The sequence below is a fragment of the Choloepus didactylus genome, chromosome 8 (assembly GCF_015220235.1).
Source record: "Choloepus didactylus isolate mChoDid1 chromosome 8, mChoDid1.pri, whole genome shotgun sequence".
In the NCBI taxonomy this organism is placed as follows: Eukaryota; Metazoa; Chordata; class Mammalia; order Pilosa; family Megalonychidae; genus Choloepus; species Choloepus didactylus.
Window position 1 is genome coordinate 82390069 of NC_051314.1, and position 22256 is coordinate 82412324.

A 22256-nucleotide genomic window follows, 5' to 3' on the forward strand; every position below is an offset into this window, starting at 1 on the left:
TTCTTTACTCTTTCTGCTCCTCAGATTGGATTATTTCAATTGTCTTATCTTCATGCTCACTGATTTCTTTCTTCTGCCAGCTCTAATCTGCTGTTGAACCCCTCTAGGGAATTTTTTTAATTTTAGTTATTGTGGTCTTCAGTTCCAGTATTTCTGTTTGGTTCCTTTTTATGATTTCTCTCTTTATTGAAATTCTAATTTTGTTCATTTGTTGTTTTCCTGATTTTCTTCAGTTCTTTGTGTTTTCTTTTAGTTCTTTGAACATAGTTAAGAGCACTTTTTACAAGTCTTTGCCTGGTATATCCAAAGTCTTGTCTTCCTTGGTGATAGTTTCTAATGCTTTATCTTGTTCCTTTGCTTGAGCCATAGTTTCATGTTTCTTTGCATGCCTTGTAATCTTTTGTTGCATGCTAGACATTTTAATATTTTGATCTGTTATCTTTGGAATTTAGTGACTGAAATGTCTGTTCCTTAAGCTTGTATTCTTCTATTGTTCTGAGATTTCCTTGAGTGCCAGGAGATAATTAAAAAAAAAAAAAAGGAAAAAAGAAAAAGTGAAAAACAAATTCCTTTCCTAGTCTTTGCAGATTTACCTGTGGAAGTGCTCTCCTTCAGAGTTTTGCCTTCCTAACAATGGATCGAAGGAATAGTCCAAAGCAGAAACATAACATCTTCCCTGTCTTTTCTCAGCATGCATCTTATCTTGGGCATGCGCTTTTGGCCTTAAGAATTCCCTTGTTTATGTACATTCAAATGTCCTTTTTCCTATAAGAAATAGTCTTTCCTTCTCCAGGGTGCTAAATTATATGTCTTACAGCCAATACTCCTTTTCCCCAGGCAGCTGTGATTTGATTGTTTTCTTATACCCTATTAGCTGCCCTGCTGGCTGCTTCTGTGTGCTGGGCAAATTCTGGGACAGTGGGCCTGCGATGAGTGTCCCAGTTCAGTCCTTCAAGCTGCCACCATATAGACTGGTACAGACTTACACATATAAGGTTCACTCTGCTCTCTCTGAGCCCAGGGCCATGCATTGGGAGCACGGGCCAGCTCCACACCAAGCTAGGACGCAACTGAGGGAACAGACAGCAAAGGTAGCATGGGCTTTTCTACCATATTTAAGTTGCCTTTTTCTTGATTTGGGAATTGCCTAGTTATTGTAACCCTTTAACTGTTCTCTGGAGCTCTGAGAATGTGGTTCTGCCTGTTTTTGCTTTTTGAGTAAAACTTTTGGGGGAATGGAACTCTGGTGCATCTCACTCCACTATCTTTGGTCACCAGCTGGTGTTTTGATAGGGATTACATTCAGTTTGTAGTTTTATGAACATAGGATATCTTTCCACTTATTGAGGTCTTCCTTAATTTCTTTCAACAATAGTGTGTCATCAGAGAATATATATTATACTTCTTTTGTTAAATTTATTCCTAAGCATTTTATCCTTTTAGATGCTATCATAAATGAAATAATTTTCATAATTTCATTTATGGATTTTTCATTGCTAATGTGTGGAAATGCGATTGATGTTTGTATGTTGATCTTGTACCTTGCATACTTGCTAAACTTGTATATTCGTTCTAATAGTTTGTTATTGGATTCCTTAGGATTTTCTACATCAAGATCAAATAGAGATGTTTTTACTTTTTCCTTTACAGTAGCCTAACTGTTCTGGCTAGAACTTCAGTAAATGTTGAGTAGAAACAGCAAGAGTGGATATTTTTGTTTCCTTGGCTGCTCGAGTAAATACCATGCAAAGGGTCAGATTAAACAGTGGGAATATTTTGCTCATGGTTTTGAGGTTGAGAAAAAGTCAAAATCAAGGCGTCATCAAGGCAATGCTTTCTTCTTGAGGACTGGTGCTCTGGGACTGGCTGCCAGTGATCTTTGGTCCTTGGCTCTTCTGTCACATGTCAATGCACACGGCAGCCTCTCCTGGCCTCTGTTCTCTTCTAGGTTCTGTTGAGTTTCAGTTTCTTGGTTCCTGTGTCTTTTTTTTTCCCATGTAAGAATTAGAGGACTATTTACCTTCCTTTTGGGGTAGTCACTGTTGTCTCTGTGCAAAGTATAGATATAGTCATTTGCAGACACTTGGGTGAGTGCCCACAGTACTCAAGGGTAAGTTTTTCTAGGAGCTTATAAAACCTTAACAATAAATGTGAGTTGGAGCAAAACAGAGTTTCATTATAGGACTTCCTTCATGGGTTTTGTGTCACTGAGGGTTCTCTAGGGAAACAAAGCTGCCGGGATATATATACACACACACAGGATATATATTATATATATTATATATAATGTAAGTATTATAAGGTTTATTATAGGAATTGGCTCATGCAAATGTGGAGATGGGCAAGTTCAGATTCTGTAGTGCAGGCCACAAGTTGGGAACTCCATTGAAGGTTTTCAGTGAATACCCCAGGAGATGGTGGCTGCTGAAGTAGAAATGAAAATTCTCCCTTCTGACTGCTGAAATCATCACTTCTCCTTTTAAAGCCTTTAACTGATTGAATGAGTCTTCTCTCTTTGATGACAGCAGTCTCCTCAGTTGATTATAGATGTAATCAGCCATAGAAATAATCAACTTACTGATTTACATTTACTTACTGATTTAAATCTACGAAATATCCTCACAGTAATAATCAGGCCAGTGCTTGCTTCAGCAAACAACTGGACACCATAACTTAGCCAAGTTGACACACAAACTTAACCATCACAGTGGACATCTTTTATTTCTGATCTTAGGGGGAAGATATTCAGTTTGATGTTAGCCATGAGTCTTCATAGGTGCCCTTTATCAGATGGAATCTGAATTTCACTGTCCCTGCCTGCAAATTAAAGGGGGCAATAACACATTGTTGTGAGGTTGAAATGGGCTCAGGTCAGACATGCAAAGAGCTTAGAGCTGGGGCCCAGCACCAAGCTTTGGGTAGTTTTTGAGACCACCCCACATCTTTTTCTTCCCTCTGCATCTTTGCCACAGGGTGCTGTGCCGTTCCTGGTCAGTGCCACTTCTGGCACCACGGTGCTGGGGGCCTTTGACCCTCTGGAGGCAATTGCCGATATATGCCAGCATCATGGGCTGTGGCTGCATGTGGATGTGAGTGGGACCTGAGCCTGGGGGTGTGGTGGGCTGAGCTGAGACCAAAGCCCATGCTGTCCCTTGCTCCCCAGGCTGCCTGGGGTGGGAGTGTCCTGCTGTCACAGACTCACAGGCATCTCTTAGATGGGATCCAGAGGTAGGTATGGCCCTTCCTCCAGCCAGCCTTTAGAACTCAATCCAGAGAACGTTCTGGGGCTAGGAGGGTTAGGGTAAGGACGTTAGAGGAGAAGGGGATTGGAGAGATATTTGATTGGGACTGGAAGGTCAGCAGTCAGACATGGGAAGTTCTCATGACTTGTGGGGTGGGAATAAGACTAAAGTCCCTTCACTGAAGATCTGGAAGAGGAGAAGAGCTTGAAGAGGGTCCAGCTGACCCAGCTTTGCTATACCTCACCCAAGGGCTGACTCCGTGGCCTGGAATCCCCACAAGCTCCTTACAGCAGGCCTGCAGTGCTCAGCTCTTCTTCTCCGGGATACCTCGGTGAGACTGCCCCTGCCCTAGCTGCAACTCCTGGCCTGGCCCCACTTCTCCCTCCAGAGCTCTGTCTTCTTCCCTACCCCACCTTAGAGGGGGTCTAGGCCTTGTTATGTTCATTTTACCATCCCATCTGAAGCTAAATATCTGCAGCCACAGAAATCCCCTGAATTGAGCTTCCTTACTCCCCCAGTGGCCGCTCTTCATACAAAGGAAAAAGTTTCCAGCTTGAAGTTCCAATAGGAGGGGTCCTGGGTAGAGTTTGGGGAGAGCTCGGGGTGCTGGCCCAGAGAAAGGGGTCTGAGTTAGCTGGATTACATCTCATCAGTGTTGCCTGGTTTCAGGGAAATAAATGGGTGGACTGAGTGAAGAAATCCCCTAATGCAACCCTAGAGGAAAACCTGAGTGGAGAGGGTGAGGTCTGATAATATTCCCCACCCCATCCCACCAGAACCTGCTCAAGCGCTGTCATGGGTCCCAGGCCAGCTACCTTTTCCAGCAGGACAAGTTCTACGATGTAGCTCTGGACACAGGAGACAAGGTGGTGCAGTGTGGCCGCCGTGTTGACTGTCTAAAGCTGTGGCTCATGTGGAAGGCGCAGGGTGGGCAAGGGCTGGAGCAGCGTGTCGACCGGGCCTTTGCCCTTGCCCGGTAGGATATGGGAGTGGTCCCAGTTCCCCTGCCCTGCTGTCCATAATCTCTCTCTTTCCTGCTCTCAGGGTTCCCATTCTCTGTGGGTCTCTACATATCTATCCAGCTAGCTCTGTTTTTTTCTACATCTCGTCTGTTTCTGTGTCTCTGTCTTTCTTCCTCCAACTCTGGTTTCTTTCTCTGTTCACAGGTACTTGGTGGAGGAAATGAAGAAGCGGGAAGGATTTGAGTTGGTCATGGAGGTATGACCCCATGCTCTGTTGCTCCCCCTCCCCAGCCTGTCCCACACACCAAGCCCTGATGGGGCCAAAAAGGGGTAGTGAGAGGTAAAGCGGTCCCCTTCCTTAGCTCCTACCTTCTCCTTCCTCATTCCTCCCAGCCTGAGTTTGTCAACGTGTGTTTCTGGTTCGTGCCCCCCACCCTTCAAGGGAAGCAGGACAGCCCGGATTACAGCGAAAGGCTGGCTAAGGTAGGCTTTCTCTTCCTAGCTCAGTTAACCCAATTTAGGAACCAGGGGCAGCTGATGCACTTCTGCCCCCTGCTGGCTCCAAATGACATGGCAGGCCCCTTGGCTGGTCCCTTGCTCCTGAGGTGGGAATGTGGACTGGGAGAAAACACCAACTTCTTTTTTTTTAAATGAGGTTGGGATGGAGAAACAAGGTACGTTTCCAGAAAGTAAGGAGAATAACAGAGAGGCCTTATAGGAGAAGTCACCAGTGTGTAGTACAGGCTCCTGTGCTGGGGCCCTGCTGGGAGGGTAAGCTCCAGGGCAGACACATGAGGCAGAAAGATCACAGAAGAGCTTTACTTACTGGTTCTGGGATGGAATTACCCAGGAAGGCCTGTCCAGGAGTGCCTACTACGGGAGAGGAGATTTGTTATGTCCTGGTCCTTATGTATAAACAGGTACTAAATGCTGTCCTGATCCAAAAGGACAAGAATATTCTTGCCCTTAAGGGGCTTTTAATGCTGTTTTAGAAAATGTGGCTCACCTCTTCAAAACCAACGTGTTCGAAGCAGTTTTGATCCCCAGTTACAGATCAAAAATATGGTAAGAATTAAGAGAGGGGAGAAGATGATGTTAAAGATGACTAAGTTTTGAAGTTAGACTAAGGCAGTGTTGGGAATCAGGGAAAAGTCAGGATTTGGCAGGAAAAGACCCACATGACTGCTTTCTTGGAGATAGGAGAGATGAGGATTAGGGAAGGCTGAGCAGGTTGGAGGTGGCAGACAAGGTGAACTGGGACCACTGTCAGGGTCTAAGCAAGGAGGGCTGCCTCCAGTGGCTGATGGGAAGGAAGAGGATCTGGGGTTTGCAGGGCAGGCCAGGCCTCCAGGCTGCAGCTGTGGGCACCACCACCTCCCACTCCTGCAGGTGGCCCCAGTGCTCAAGGAGCGCATGGTAAAAGAGGGCTCCATGATGATTGGCTACCAGCCCCATGGGACAAGGGGAAACTTCTTCCGTGTGGTTGTGGCCAACCCTGCGCTGACCCGGGCTGATATGGACTTCCTCCTCAAAGAGCTGGAACGGCTAGGCCAGGACCTGTGAGCCCTCTCCTCCTGGCTTCCGGCCTTGAGGCCATCCTCACCCTCACTGGGACTCTGTATTCCCTCCCTGCATTCTCAAGGACAACCTTTCTGGGAAACAAATATAATATAATGTTTATATGCTTTGATCCACTAACTCCCCTACTAAGTATTTGATATTAGGACATTTAAAGTTAACTATAGAATATCCATATGATGGAATGTTATCTGCTGTTAAGATTATGTTTACCAAGAGGATTTTTATTGATAATGAGGGAAAATTGCCTTTAATATAATGGTATGCTGAAAAAGCTGTATACAAGATTTTATTTACAGTAATATCTGAGCTATCAAAAACACAAAGGAAAAGACGTGAAATGAAATATGACAAAATATTAATAGTTTCTCTGGATTGAGATAATGGGAAAATTTTAAATCAACTACTTTGTACTTTTGTGTTTCTCATTTTCTACCACAGTAATATGCATTACTTTTGTAATAGAATAATAAAGTTAAAAGTTCAACTATATTATATTGGTCTGTTTTGAATTCTTTTACCTTTAATCTCAACCTAATAATGGAGATTGCAGTTTTTTCTTTATTGAATAAAAAGAGGGGGAAGGCAGGTATAAGAGATGCTAACAGTGGGAAGAATTTTTCTCACAAAAACTTTAGGGGGGGACTCGGGCAAGATGGCGGCATAGAGAGGAGTGGAAGCTAAGTAGTTCCCCTGGAACAACTACAAAAAACCAGAAACAACTAGTAAATAATCCAGAATAACTGCGGGGGGACAAACGAGACCATCCATTCATCATACACCAACCTGAATTGGGAGGAATGCCCGAGAACACAGCATAAAATCTGTAAGTAAAACCTGCGGAACCAGGTCGGGAGACCCCCTCCCCCATAGCCCGAGCTGCGGAGCCGCGTGGTGCCAGAGACAAGCTCTCTCCCAGCAAGCAAATACAGCTCAGCTGAGCTCCAACTGGGGTTTTAAGTAGTGAGTGTGAACTGCTCACTACAGGTACGCAGCCCCAGAAGACAGAGGCTTTGGGTGACGACTGACCTGGGAGAGCAGGAGGGTCGCCTTGGACCGGGTCTGAAGGGGACTATCTGTTTCTTTTTTGGCTCAGTGGAGAAAGCCCCAGTCATATTCAGTTTCCAGGGCTGTGACTCCGGGAAGGGTGGAGACACCACAAGCAGAGAGCAAGACCATTGAAATGCTAATGACCTCCACCTGAGGGGTCTGTCTTCTCTAGGAGGAAAGGGGTGGGGCCCTTTCCATTCAGAACCAGACCCCAGAGCCTGGGGGAACACGGCCATACCTCCTCACACCAGTCAAGAATTACAAGCTAACAGGCGTCACCTGCTGAGCAGAGAAGCACAGTGACCCGAGGCATCAAAGGGTGGAGCAGTTTTCTAGGACACACCCTCAGGGAAACCAGATACTGAATATTTCTTCCTTCTGGGACCTGAGCCTGTTCTGGTCTGGGAAAACCTGATTTGGATAACCAAGGAAACCATGCCTAGACAACAGAAAATTACAACCTACACTAAGAAAAACAAAGTTATGGCCCAGTCAAAGGAACAAACGTACACTTCAACTGAGATACAGGAATTTAAACAACTAATGCTAAATCAATTCAAAAAGTTTAGAGAAGATATTGCAAAAGAGATAGAGACTGTAAAGGAAGCACTGGACATGTATATGGCAGAAATCAAAAGTTCAAAAAACCTACTAGTAGAATCTATGGAAATGAAAGGCACAACACAAGAGATGAAAGACACAATGGAAACATACAACAGCAGATCTCAAGAGGCAGAAGAAAACACTCAGGAACTGGAGAACAAAACACCTGAAAGCCTACACGCAAAGGAGCAGATGGAGAAAAGAATGAAAAAATATGAGCAATGTCTCCAGGAACTCAAGGATGAAACAAAGTAAAATAATGTACTTATCATTGGTGTCCCAGAAGGAGAAGAGAAGGGAAAGGGGGCAGAAGCAATAATAGAGGAAATAATTAATGAAAATTTCCCATCTCTTATGAAAGACATAAAATTACAGATCCAAGAAGCGCAGCGTACTCCAAACAGAAGAGATCTGAATAGGCCAACGCCAAGACACTTAATAATCAGATTATCAAATGTCAAAGACAAAGAGAGAATCCTGAAAGCAGCAAGAGAAAAGCAATCCATTACATACAAAGGAAGCTTAATAAGACTATGTGCGGATCTCTCAGCAGAAACCATGGAGGCAAGAAGGAAGTGGTGTGATATATTTAAGATACTGAAAGAGAAAAACCACCAACCAAGAATCCTGTATCCAGCAAAGCTGCCCTTCAAATATGAGGGAGAGCTCAAAATATTTTCTGACAAACAGACAATGAGAGACTTTGTGAACAAGACACCTGCCCTACAGGAAATACTAAAGGGAGCAGTACAGGGTGATAGAAGACAGGAGTGCGTGGTTTGGAACACAATTTTGGGAGATGGTAGCACAACAATGTAAGTACACTGAACAAAGGTAACTATGAATACGGTTGAGAGAGGAAGATGGGGAGCATGTGAGACACCACAAGAAAGGAGGAAAGATAACGACTGGGACTGTGTAACTTGGTGAAATCTAGAGTATTCAACAATTGTGATAAAATGTACAAATATGTTCTTTTACGAGGGAGAACAAGCAAATGTCAACCTTGCAAGGTGTTAAAAATGGGGAGGCATTGGGGGAGGGATGCAATCAGCATAAACTAGAGACGGTAACTAATAGAATCATTGTATTATGCTTCCTTTAATGTAACAAAGGTGATATACCAAGGTGAATGCAGATAAGAGGGGGGGATAGAAGAGGCATGTTAGACACTTGACATTGGTGGTATTGTCTGATTCTTTATTCTACTTTGATTTAAGGTTATTTTTCCTTTTGCTGCTTCCTAGCTGTCATTTTTTTGTTTCCTCTTTCTTTTGCCTCTCTACCTTCTTTGACTCTCCCTCCTGCCTTGTGGAAGAAATGTAGATGCTCTTGCTTAGTATGAGCAGAATGTTCAATTAGGATGAACTTAAATGTTTGGAAATGAACAGGGGTGTTGGTAGCAAGATGTGAGAATAACTAACAGTGCCGAATGGTGTGTGAATGAGATGGAAAGGGGAAGCTCAGAGTCATATATGTCACCAGAAGGAAAGTTGGAGGTCAAAAGATGGAAATGTATAAAACTGAATCCTATGGTGGGCAATGTCCATGATCAACTGTACAAATACTAGAAATCACTTCATGAACCAGAACAAATGTATGACAATACAATTAGAAGTTAATAATAGAGGGGCATATAGGGAAGAACTATATACCTATTACAAACTATATACTACAGTTAGTAGTATTTCAACATTTTTTCATAAACAGTAACAAACGTACTATATCAATACTAGGAGTCAACAATTGAGGGGGGTTGGTTAGGGATAGGGGAGGTTTAGAGTTTCCTTTTCTTTTTTTCTTTTTTCATCTTTCACTTTATTTCTTGTCTGGAGTAATGAAAAGTTTCTAAAAATTGAACAAAAAATAAGTGTGATGGATGCACAGCTGTATGAGGGTACCCGGGGGCAAGTGATTGTACACTTTGGATCTTTGGATAATTGTATGGTATCTGAACAATCTCAATAAAAATGAATGAAAAAAAAAAAAAAAAACTTTAGGGGGAAAGGAAAGACCAAAAGTGGAGTCTCTCAAATTAATTGTATTTTATTGACATTGAAAACAGCGATTGTATCTTGAAACCAGAGCCTTGTCTATTTATTACTTCGGAAAAATCTTCTCTCTCTCTCACACACCCACACAGACACACAAGAATTTTTCCTTCTGCATTTAAACAGCAGCCAGGTTAAACTAACAAAAGCAACTCAACAACCAAATTACTGTTGTGTTCTTTAGTCTCATTACTGTCTCATATAAAAACATCCTTTAATACTTAAAATCTTGTGCCGGTATCCCTTCTTGCTCACTTTTTGGGAAGAGGCCTTTAGCTACACAAGTTATTAAGGACAAGTTTCAAATCTACCAGAACTTTCTGTTATTTCCAATTCCTAAAAATATCATTTATAAAAACAATAACGTGGTCATGTAAAAGTCATCCAAACTTATTTGAAGAGGCAAATACAGACTGTACAAACCATAGCAAAAGAACATCCAAATCTCAGACCCAATTCTCTTGGCTATTTGGGGAAATTTTTTTTTTCTATTAATAAATTACTAATAATTTCCCTAGCAACTTTTTATTCTTGTTATAAATGGTATTTTACTTTCTTCCAAATAATAAAATTGTTTTGGGAATATTTGTAATTTTATTCCAAGCCCTAGTCTTAAAGTATTATTTATGTTTGCAAAATGTCTCAAATATAGTAAAAAAAGCAACTAAAATCTTTATTTTCAACTCAGAGCAAAGCCAGAGAGCAAAAACAAAATCTTCAAATTCCTTGAACCGTCTGCATTTGAGAAATATTTTTAAGAGAAGGCCAGAATGACAGGACATAAAATCAGTTAATTACCTGTTTTTCTTCAAGTTCTAAAACTCCTGTTGCTTTTCTTCTGTTCCAAAAATTCAACCTCAAAACCTCTGAATTCATATATCACAGTCTTTCTCTCCCTCTCTTCTAATAGCATTTACTGAGCTCCTGCTATGTGTAAGCCCTCTCTCTGTCCTCAAAGAGTTTAAGATTTGATACCAGTCATCCATCAATTTAGGTATGCCCTTGCCCCAAGGCGTTTGCCCCTGCTCTCCCCATTTGACTGGAATGTTTATTCTTCTACATGGGTAGCTCCCTCATTGCCTACAGGTCTTTGTTCAGATATCACCTCCTCAGTGAAGCCTTCCTGGATTGTTCTATTTTAAATTACATTTGCATTCCCTATTCCTGCACTTACTATCCCTTATCCTCCTTGTTTTTTTCCATGGCATGCTCTATATTTTACTTATTCATTTTTTATTTTGTCTCACCCAACTAGCTCACTGAGAGCAGGGATTTTGTATTGTCACTTCCTAAAATGGTGCCTGTTACTTACTAGGTGAGTAATATTGTTGAATTAATGGTTAATGAGCTCCAGGTACTAGTTGATTTGCTCTCAGCCACACTACTTTTAAGTGGTGGAGCCAGAAGTCAAACTCAGACTATCTTACTCCAACTTTTAACCATGTGTGCCGGTTTGGATGTATTATGTCCCCCAAAATGCCCATGTTCTTTGATGCAGTCTTGTAGGGGCAGATGTATTAGTGTTGATTAAGTTGGAATCCTTTGATTGTTTCCGTGGAGATGTGACTAATCAACTGTGATTGAAATGTTTGAATTATTTCCATGGAGATATGGATCCTGCCCATTCAGGGTGGGTCTTGATTTAATCACTGGAGTCCTGTAACAGAGCTCACAAACAGAAGGACCTCAGAGCAGCTGAGAGTGCCATTTGGGAGAGCAGCTGAGAGAGACACTTTGCTGACACTTTGGGGATGCTAGCCCAGTGTTTGCTCCGGAAAAGCTAAGAGAGGACAAAACTCCCCAAGAGCAACATTTGTTTTTTTAAATGTGGGTGCCTTTTTTAAAAAAATTCAGTTTTATTGAGATATATTCACATACCATACAATCATCCATGGTGTACAATCAGCTGTTCACAGTACCATACTATAGTTGTGCATTCATCACCCCAATCTGTTTTTGAACGTTTCCCTTATGCCAGAAAGAATCAATCAGAAGAAAAAGTAAAAATAAAAAAGAACACCTAAATCACCCCCTCCCATCCCACCCTATTTTTCATTTAGGTTTTGTCTCCATTTTTCTACTCATCCATCCATACACTGGATAAAGGGAGTGCAATCCACAGGGTTTTCACAATCACACTATCACCCCTTGTAAGCTACGTTGTTACACAATTGTCTGTAAGAGTCAAGGCTACTGGTTTGGGGTTTGGTAGTTTCAGGTATTTACTTCTAGCTATTCCAATATATTAAAACCTAAAAAGTGTTATCTATATAGTGTGTAAGAATGTCCACCAGAGTGTCCTCTCGACTCCATTTGAAATCTCACAGCCACTGAAGCTTTATTTCGTTTCATTTTGCATCCTCCTTTTGTCAAGATGTTCTCAATCCCATGGTGCCAGGTCCAGATTCATCCCCAGGAGTTATGTATATCCTGCGTTGCCAGAAAGATTTATACCCCTGGGAGTCAGGTCCCACGTAGGGGGGAGGGCAGCAAGATCACCCGCCAAGGTGGCTTAGCTAAAGAGAGAAGGCCACATCTGCGCAACAAAGAGGCACTCGGGGAGACTCTTAGGCACAATTATAAGCAGATTTAGCCTCTCCTTTGCAGTAACAGGCTTCATAAAGGCAAGCCCCAAGACAGAGGGCGCAGCACATCAAGCCGTCAATCCCCAATGTTTGTGAGAACATCAGCAACAATCCAGGTGAGGAAGCCCAACACCTCTGCATTCTCCCCCAGCTCCTCAGGGGGGCCCTGAATATATATTTTTATTCTCCACCCAAATGACTTTAGGATGTGTTGCTGTTTCATTTGAATCTATACAGACCTACCATACCTCGCTTCCTATTCAAAGTTCCATGTAATTGTGGTGTTTGAACAAACTGACTGTAGAAGCTATGTTGTTTAGAAAATACAGATCCTACACCAAATAAACATCTCTTCCCTTGGTCTCACATGGAAGTTGAAGTTTGAACACAGTCAGTTTCAACCTTTACCCTTTGGCCCGATTTGCTCCAAGAGCAACATTTTGAAGAAAGCACAGGAGCTGAGAGAGGGGGTGGAACACAACTAGGGATTAGCACATGCCAGCTATGTGCCTTCCTAGCTAACAGAGATTTTCTGGATGCCATTGGCCTTCCTTTGGTGAAGGTATACTCGTGTTGATGCCTTGCTTTGGACATTTTTATGGCCTTCAGACTAAATTTGTAACCAAATAAACCCCCTTTATTAAAGCCAATCCTTTTCTGGTATTTTACCTGACAGCAGCACCATGGATCTAGCCTGCTTCATTTGACAGGTAAATATAATTCACAGGTGTGGGTGTTAGGGCCATTTTATTAACCATATTCTATGGATCTGCTGCTTGCTAAGGATGAAGTCATCTTGCCAAAATTGTGTTTCTATCAAATAGGAAAACAAGAAACATTGAATTCACCTGGGTAGGCTCCTATATTGGAATGGGTTCTTTTGCTTTTTTTTTTCTTTTTAATTTGACTTTGAAATAAATTCAAACTTACAGGAACAGTTGCAAAAACAATACAAACCCCATACACAGAACTCCAGCATACTCTGACCCCCATCCCCCGATACCCCAATCCACCAACTTTAACATCCTGTCACACCACCATTTCTTTCTTTCCCTCCCTCCCTCCCTCCCTATCTGTCATCCATCATCTATTGCTGTGTCTTCTGAACGTATGAGAGCAGGCTGCACACATCCTTGAACAAACAATATAATTCACATATACATTTCCCATGAACAAGAACATTCTTTTATGCATTCCCATTAAGTGCAGCTAAGAAGTTCAAGAAATTCAACATTGATACAAAGCTTACATTCTATATTTCCTTTTTTTTCTTATGTCTCAACTGTGTCCCTTTGGGCCTCCTCTCCTCCATCCTCAGATCCAATCCAGGATCATCCTTGGCATTTAATTGTCATTATCTATTTAGACTGTCTTTTTTTTTTTTTTTCCACTTGTGGAAATATATACAGCCTAAATCTTCTCATTCTAACCCTTCCCTAGCATTCCATTAGTGGGATTAATCACATTCAGAATGTTGCAATGCCATCACCTTCCCACCATCCATTACTAGAAATTTCCCTTCACCCCAAATAGAAACCCTACACTCATTTCTTAACTCCCCATTGCCCCTTCCCCCACTTCTCATAACCCATACTCTACTTTTCATCTCTGTGGTCATATTCTCTGATACTTTCTTTGTGTTTACTGTGGGGCTTAAATTTAACATCTTATTGTAACAATCTAGTTTTTCTTTGATACCAACTTAACTTCAATATGACACAAACTATGTTCCTGTACTCCATTCCTCCACCTTTATGTAGTTCTTGTCAAAAATTGCTTATTTTACATTGAGTCCAAAACCACTGATTTATCATTACAGTTTATGTATTTTAGATCCTGTAGGAAGTAAATAGTGGAGTTGCAAATCAAAAATACAGTAGTATTGGTATTTATATTTACCATGTGATCTTTACTGGAAATCTTTATTTCTTCATCTGGTTTCAGTCAATTGTTTAGTGTCCATTTCTTTCACCCTGCTCAGTTCCCTTTCACATTTCTTATAGGACTGATCTACTGGTGATGAAGTCCCTCAGCTTTTGATCATCTGGGAATGTTTTCATCTCCCCCTCATTTTTATCCTCCAGGTGTTTGTGAATTTTCTAAGTCTCTGATGGTTATTGACTTCTATTTGTATTCCATTGTGGATAAAACTGAATAAATTCAGTTTTTTTTAGATTTATTGAGGCTTGTTTTATGTCCCAGCATATGGTCTATTCTGGAGAAAGATCTGTGATCACTAGAGAAGAATGTCTGTCCTGGTGATTTGGGATGTAATGTTCCATATATGTCTGTTAAATTTCTCTATATCGCTCTCTCCTTTCTTTGTTTCTCTGTTGGTAGGGCTCCCTATAGTATCTGAAGTAGAGCAGGTCTTTTATTAGCAAAATCTCTCAGCATTTGTTTGTCTGTGAAAAATTTAAGCTCTCCCTCAAATTTGAAGGAGAGTTTTGTTGGATAAAGTATTCTTGGTTGGAAATTTTTCTCTCTCAGAATTTTAAATGTCATGCCACTGCCTTCTTGCCTCCATTGTAGCCGCTGAGTAGTCACTACTTAGTCTTATGTTGTTTCCTTTGTGGTGAATTGCTTTTCTCTTGCTGCTTTCAGAACTTGCTCCTTCTCTTCAGTATTTGAGTCTGATCAGAATATGTCTCAGAGTGGGTTTATTTGGATTTATTCTATTTGGAGTTTGCTGGGCATTTATGCTTTGTGTATTTATATTGTGTAGAAGGTTTGGGAAGTTTTCCCCAACAATTTCTTTGAATACTCTTTCTAGACCTTTACCCTTCTCTTCCCCTTCTGGGACACCAATAAGTCTTAAAATTTGGATGTGCTATTTTATCTGTCATATCCCTGAGATCCATTTTGATTTTTTCCATTTTTCCCCCCATTCTTTCTTTTGTTCTTTCATTTTCCATTCTGTGGTCCTCGAGGATGCTGAGTCATTGTTCAACTTCCTCTAGTCTTGTACTTTGAGTATCCAGAATCTTTTTAATTTGGTCAGCAGTTTCTTTTATTTCCATAAGATCATCTATTTTTTTATTTACTCTTGCAAGTTCTTCTTTATGCTCTTCTAGAGTCTTCTTTATGTCATTTATATCCTGTGCCATGCTCTCATTGTTTGTCTTTAGTTCTTTGATTAATTGCTCCAGGTACTGTGTCTCCTCTGATCTTTTGATTTGGGTGTTTGGGTTTGGATTCTCCATATCATCTGGCTTTATCATAGCTTTAAAATTTTCTGTTGTGTTTGGCCTCTTGGCATTTTCTTGACTTGATAGGGTTCTTTCAGGATATGAAAAACTCCAATCTCTAATTTGTCAGATCTACAGCTTGGTGGCATAAACTTTCTCTACCTAACCAGCATATGGTGTCTGCAAGTCCCCTATTCCCCTCAAGTCAGTTCTCCCCAACTTTATCTTTGTGGTGTGTGGGGGTCTGATTCTTGTGGGGTTCAATTGTTGCACCAAGTTTGGGTGTGTTGCTGGTGCTGTCCTCCCTGAATGTGGGGCGTGTGTCTGAGTGGTTAGGGAGGCAGGCCAGAGTCTAGGTAGCAAGGAAGCTGGGCAAGACACTTGTGACATGGCAGCCCTCATGGGTTGAAGGTCAGAGCCTTTTTAGGAAAGTGGATGAAAGGGAGCAAACTACAGTAAAATCAGAATTTGACTGGATACTTGGAACTGTTGTTATGCACCTGTGCTGGTTTGAATGTATTGTGTCCCCCAAATGCCATTGTCTTTGTAGTCTTGTGGGGCAGATGTTTTGGTACTGGTTAGATTTGCTTGGAATGTGCCCCACCCAGCTTTGGGTGATGATACTGATGAGATGTTCCCATGGAGGCGTGGCCCTGCCCATTCAGGGTGGGCCTTGATCAGTGGAGCTATATAAATGAGCTGACTCAAAGAGAGAGTACTGAGTGCAGCTGTGAGTGATGTTTTGAAGAGGAGCAAGCTTGCTAGAGAGGAATGTCCTGGGAGAAAGCCATTTTGAGGCCAGAACTTTGGAGTAGAGGCCAGCTGCCTTCCTAGCTAGCAGAGGTTTTCCGGATGCCATTGGCCATCCTCCGGTGAGGGTACCCGATTGCTGAGGTGTTACCTTGGATGCTTTGTGGCCTTAAGACTATAACTGTGTAGCGAAATAAACCCCCGTTTTATAAAAGCCTATCCATCTCTGGTGTTTTGCATTCTGCAGCATTAGTAAACTAGAACACACCTTAAGACCTCATTTGGCTATTTTTCTTCTGTTTATATACCTTTTTTAAAAAACTTCATTTTGAAATAATTTCAAATTTGTAGAAAAATTGCAAGAATAATTAGAGAACACCTATATATTCTTATTTTGAAATAATTTCAAATTTATAGAAAAATTGCAAGATTAATTAGAGAACACCCATATATTCTTTACCCAGATTTACTAATTTTTCACATTTTGACAATCTTGCTTTATATTTCCCTCTCTATGTATCTGTCTATCTGGCCATCTGTCTGTCTATCTATCTATGTATATATGTATTATTCTCATTTATTTTTTTCTGAACCATTTATGAGTTGGTTGCATTTAGTCTGCCCCTTTGTCTCTTAATATGTGTTTCCTAAGAGTAAAACTATTCTCTTAAATAACCATCATACAATTAACAAATACAGGTAACCTGTAATCTACTTTCTGTCTCTATGAATTTCCATATTCTAAGTTATTTCATATAAGTGAAGACATGTGTTATCTGTCCTTTTGTGTCTTATTTCACTCAACATGATGTCTTCAAGGTTCATGCATGTTGTAGCATGTATCAGAACTCCATTCCTTTTTAGGGCTGAGTAATATTCCATTGTATGTATATATCACATTTTGTTTATCCATTCATCTGTTGCTGGACACTTGGGTTATTTCCACCTTTGGGCTGTTGTGATGGTGCTGCTATGAACATCAGTGTACACATATGTTAGAGTCCCCGCTTTCAATTCTTTTGGGTATATTCCAAGAAGTGTGAGTGGTGGGTCATATGGTAATTTTATGTTTAACTTTTTGAGGAACTGCCAGACTTTTCCAGAGACTGCACCATTTTACCTTCCCAACAATAATGTAATGTACAAGGATTCCTATTTTTCTAAATCCTCGCAACACTTATTTTCCATTTTTTAAAAGATAGCCATTATAGTGAGTGTGAAGTGGTATGCCTGCATTTTAAAAAAATATTCTATTTTGAAATACTTCCAACCTTACAGGACAGTTACAAAAATAGTACAAACCCCATTCCCATACAGAGAACTCTAATATACTCCTATACCTCCAGAATCCCAGATCCACTAATTACAACATTTTGCCACATTTGCCTTGATCTATCTATCTATCCATCCATCCATTCATTTTCTGAACACTTGAGTACAGGTTGTATACATTATTCTAGAACACTTAATACTGCCATGTACATTTCCTAAGAACTAGGATACGCACTATGTAACCACCTTACATGTGGCTATCAAGTTCAAGAAAATGAACAATGATATAAAGCCTATAGTCTATATCCCAATTTTTCCCATATGTTCCAGTGGTGTCCTGTTAAGCCTTTCCTAACCCTTTATTAGATCCTGTCCAGGATCAAGTATTGCATTTAATTGTCATGTCTCTTCATTTGCTCTATTTATTTTTTTTTGGGGGGGGGGGAACATATATACAACATAAACTTTCCCATCTCAACTACTCCCAAGCATAACATTCAGTGGGATTAATCCATATTTACAATATCATGGTACCCTCACCACCTTCAATTACTGAAACTTTCTCTTTCCAAACAGAAACCCTACACCTATTATGCATTAATTTCACATTTGCCCTGTCCTCCATCCCTGGCAACCTGTATTCTACTTTCTGTCTCTATGAACTTTGCTATTCTCCACTATTTTCTTTGTAGTGACCATGAGACTTAAAATTTCACATGCTAAATCTGTAATGATATCAATTTCTTTAATACTAACTTAACTTCATTAGTATACACAAACTATGATTTTATATCCCTCCATACCCAACCTTTGTGTAGTTCTTGTCACAGAGTACATGTTTATACATTATGAGTCCCAAACCACTGATTTCTCATTACATTTCATGGTCTATATGCCTTTTAGATCCTGTAGGAAGTAAAAAGTGGAGTTACTAACCAAAAATACAGTTATTCTAGCATTTATATTTACCCATGTCATTACCTTCATGGAGGTCTTTATTTTTTCATGCAGCCTCTATCTATTGTCTATTGTCCTTTTCTTTCAACCTGCAGAACTCTCTTTAGCATCTCTAGTAGGGCTGATCTAGAGGTAATGAACTCCCTCAGCTTTTGTTTATCTGGAAAGGTCTTAATTTCTCCCTCATTTCTGAAAGACAGTTTTGCCAGATATAGAATTTTTGGTTGGTAATTTTTTTGTGTGTGTTCAGCACTTTAAATATGTCTTCCCACTTCCTTTTTGCCTCCATGGTTTCCTATGAGAAATTGGTACTTAATCTTTTTGAGGCTCCCTTGTACGTGACACATTGCTTTCTCTCATGACTTTCAAAATTCTCTCTTTATATTTGACATTCCATAGTTTGATTTTAATATGCAATGGTGTGGGTCTATTTGAGTTTATCCTGTTTGGAATTCATTAAGCATCTTGGATGTGTATATTCAAATCTTTTGTCTCAGTCAATTTATTGTGAGAGATTATCCACAATTATTTTTAATACTCAAATGTCAAGAAGTTTGCAAGCAGGAATACATTTGCAATCAAGTACATGGCACTGTATTTCCTTAAGTGGAAATCATGTATTCTCTCCATACCTCAATTTTTAAAAATTATCCCTGTAAAAACTCCCATTGTTTAAGCCAACCCATTGTATGATATTATTTCTAGCATCTGGGAAACTAAAACAGTTTTTGGTACTGGAAAGTGGGATGCTGCTTTTGCAAATACCTAAAAATGTGGAAATGGCTTTAGAATTGGGTAATCGGTAGAGACTGGAAGAATTGTGAGGTGCTTGTTAGAAAAAAGCCTAGATTGATTTGATGAGACTGCTGGTCAAAATATGAACATTAAAGGTACTTTCAATGAGTACTTAGAAGGAAAAGGTGAATGTGTTATTGAAAATTGGAAGAAAGACAATACTTGTTATAAAGTGACAGAATTTTGAAAAATTGTGTTCTGAGTTAGATTGAGAGTGGAACTTCTAAGTGTTGAACTTGGATATTTAGCTGAGGAGATTTCCAGGTGTGGAAGGTGTAACCTTGCTTTTCCTTTCTAGCCAGTAGTAAAATGCCAGAGGAAAGAGATAATCTGAGAATTAAACTCATAAGCACAAAGGAACCAGCAGTTGATGATTTTGAAAATTCTCAGCCTGTTCAGATAGTGTGGTCTGAGACCAGGGCCAGAAGCAGCTCTATCAGGGACCACCCTCAGCTTCTGGGAAGTGAATCCCCAGAGAACAGGGTTCCATGTGAGGGTTTAAACTGAATAACCATTTGCTAAAGAGGATGTGGCTGAACATGGATCCAGTCAGACACCTTGAAGCAAGTCAGGATTGCAAATGCAGTTATCCAGAAAGGATCTGTGGAAAGTCCTTTTGAACCACATGCAAAGCTGACAAGCATTTTCCGAAATGTGTGTCTTGGACTGAAAGAGACAGAGAAGGGATGGATTAAAGGAAGAATGACTTCAAGGGCAGAACCATGGAAGCAGAGATCTGAACTGAAAAGACCTCCTCAGGCCAAGAGAGTGGGCCCACCCACATGTGTGGAAAGGGTGGTTCATCTCTGTTCTTGCCATCTGCTCCACTGTTTGGAGGGACAGGGCTCCTACCCTGTTCAGAAAGAGTTTGACTGCCACCCCAAAACTCAGAGAGAGTGGGCTCTGTGCCCAGGTTTTCTGGGGAGAGTTCTTCTGCCTCCCCACTGCTTGGAGAGGGTGGGGCCTATATCCCAGTTTTCAGGGAGAGCATTGCTGCTGTGCAAGTGCTTAGAAAATGTGGGGCTACTGCTCCAGCAGGCTCAGAAGACAAAGCATTAATCCACAGATGACTCTCAGACCTTGATATCTAATGGAGTTTGCCCTGCTGGGTTTTGGACTTGTTTGGAACCCATGACACCTGTTTTTCTTCCAATTTCTCCTTTCTGGAATGGGAATGTTTATCTTATGCCTGTCCCACTATTTTATTTTGGAAGCATATAATTTGTTTTCTAGGTTTCACAGATCCATCAGAGAGGATTTTTCCCCAGGATAGGCCATACTCATAACTGATTTTAATGAGACTTTGTCCTTGGCATTGTTATTGAAATGACAAGGCTTTTGGGATGTTGTCATGGAATGGGTGCTTTTTGCATATGGGAAGAAAATGTCTTTTGGGGTCCAGAGGGCAGACTATGGTAGGATGAATTATGTACCCAGAAAAAAAAAAGCCTTCTTAATCTTAACCCTATTCCTGTAGGTTTGAACCCATTGTAAATAGGATCTCTTGCAGATGTTATTTTTTAGTTCAAGTATGACCCAACTGAATGAGGTTGGGTCTTAATTCTGTTTACTGGAATCCTTTATAAGCAGAAGATATTGAGAAATAGTAAGAGAAAGCCATGGGGAAGAGCCAGAAGCCAAAAGCAACAGAACCCAGAAAAGAAAGGAGAGGACATTGCCATGTGTGGTGATTTGAAGCTGTATGTACCCCCAGAAAAACATGTTCTTAAATCTAATCCATTCCTGTGGTTTAAAGCCATTATAAGTAGGACCTTTTGATGAGGCTACCTCAGTTAAATTGTGACCAGCCTCATTTGGGATGGGACTGGAGATCTTTATAAAAAGAATGAATACAGAGAGAGAAAGAGAAAGCCACAGAAGCAAGAAGCTGAAATCAACAAAATTCCAAAGAGAAGGGAAAGACTGGCAGATACTGCCATGTGCCTTGCCATGTGACAGAGGTGCCAAGAATCACCAGCACCTGGTCTTTGGGAAGAAAGCATTGCCTTGATGATGCCTTGATTTGGACATTTTCTCAGCTTCAAACTGTAAGTGAATAAATTCCCATTGTTTAATCCAACCCATTTCTTGATATCTGCTTTCAGCAGCATAGGAAACTCAAACACCATATGACAGGAAAGCCAAGGAACCCAAGAAATGCCTGCCAGGCAGAATGCTACTGACCCTGGGAGGAAGAAAGCCTTCTAGTCTCTGAACCATGAGCCAATAAATTCCTGTTGTTAAGCAGACCCATTGGTGTAGTATGTGTCTTAGCAGCCTAGAAACTAAGATATTATCTATCTGTTTTCTAAACATTTGAGAGTAGGTTGTATACATCATGTTCCTCAAACAAATAATAATTCTGTGTACATTTCCTAAGAACAAGGACATTCACTTAGGTAACTCCTTTAAGTACAGTTGTCATGGAGATTGTGTTTTATATAAAGATGGCAATGTTCTTACAACCCCTGTTTTAGCTTTAGAATTACAAGATTCAAGGAATTATAGCTCTTGGAGTTGAAAAGCCATCACAAGTAAACATCTGGTACAACCTCAGCCTATAGGCAGATTTTTTAAATCTGTATTTTACAAATAAGACAGATAAGGCTGGGCAAAGCTAAGTGTCTTAACAAGTCACAGAGGTGTTGTCTCTTAAGTGGAAGGTATATTTTGTTCTAATGAGGAAAACCATTGCTTTGTAGAAGCTGGCATTCCTTTAACTTTGTTGCAAAAAATACAATAATTTTGTGCTTTGTTTCTAGACTGATATTTTGTCAGTTTTTGGAAGCGAGTTTCTACGCATTAGTGATGCTTAGTTTTTAAAATGTTCCTGGAGTTCATTTGTAGCAAATTCTCTGAAGTCAGTATAATTAGCTTGCCTGTTTCCTTAGTTTGTGGCCTATTGTTTTAAACTTTTTCCTATAACCACATACATTATAAAGTTATCTCAGGTGTTGAAGTGCTTTTAATGCCTACTGGAGGTAGTACTGGTGCTGTTCCCTTCTGCCAGTGAAGATAGAATTGAGTATAATAAATGCCAGGTATCAACACTGGGATTTTCCCTTGGGGAAAGAATTTAAAATATATATTCAACTTCCTTTATAGATAAAGGCTATTCAGTTTACCTTTTTTTTCTTGAGTAAGCTTTGGTGGTTTGCATCTTTCAAACAATTTGTCCATTTTATCTAAGTTGTAGAATTTATTGACATAAACTTCTTTCCTT

General features: G+C 40.5%; 1 protein-coding gene across 20 annotated transcripts in view; it reads left to right on the forward strand.

Moving 5' to 3' along the window:
• The window catches only part of CSAD (cysteine sulfinic acid decarboxylase), an 82106-nt gene that overhangs the window by 29380 nt on the left and 30470 nt on the right, over positions 1 to 22256 (forward strand). For 13 of the 20 annotated variants that reach the window (XM_037847630.1, XM_037847631.1, XM_037847633.1 and 10 more), the window contains 7 exons: positions 2973 to 3089; positions 3164 to 3228; positions 3492 to 3573; positions 4019 to 4218; positions 4409 to 4460; positions 4598 to 4687; positions 5594 to 6274. In XM_037847630.1, coding sequence (XP_037703558.1) covers positions 2973 to 3089; positions 3164 to 3228; positions 3492 to 3573; positions 4019 to 4218; positions 4409 to 4460; positions 4598 to 4687; positions 5594 to 5767 — 780 coding nt within the window. In that variant the 3' untranslated portion in view covers positions 5768 to 6274. The other 7 variants (XR_005218514.1, XR_005218515.1, XM_037847636.1 and 4 more) reach the window with 5 other exon arrangements.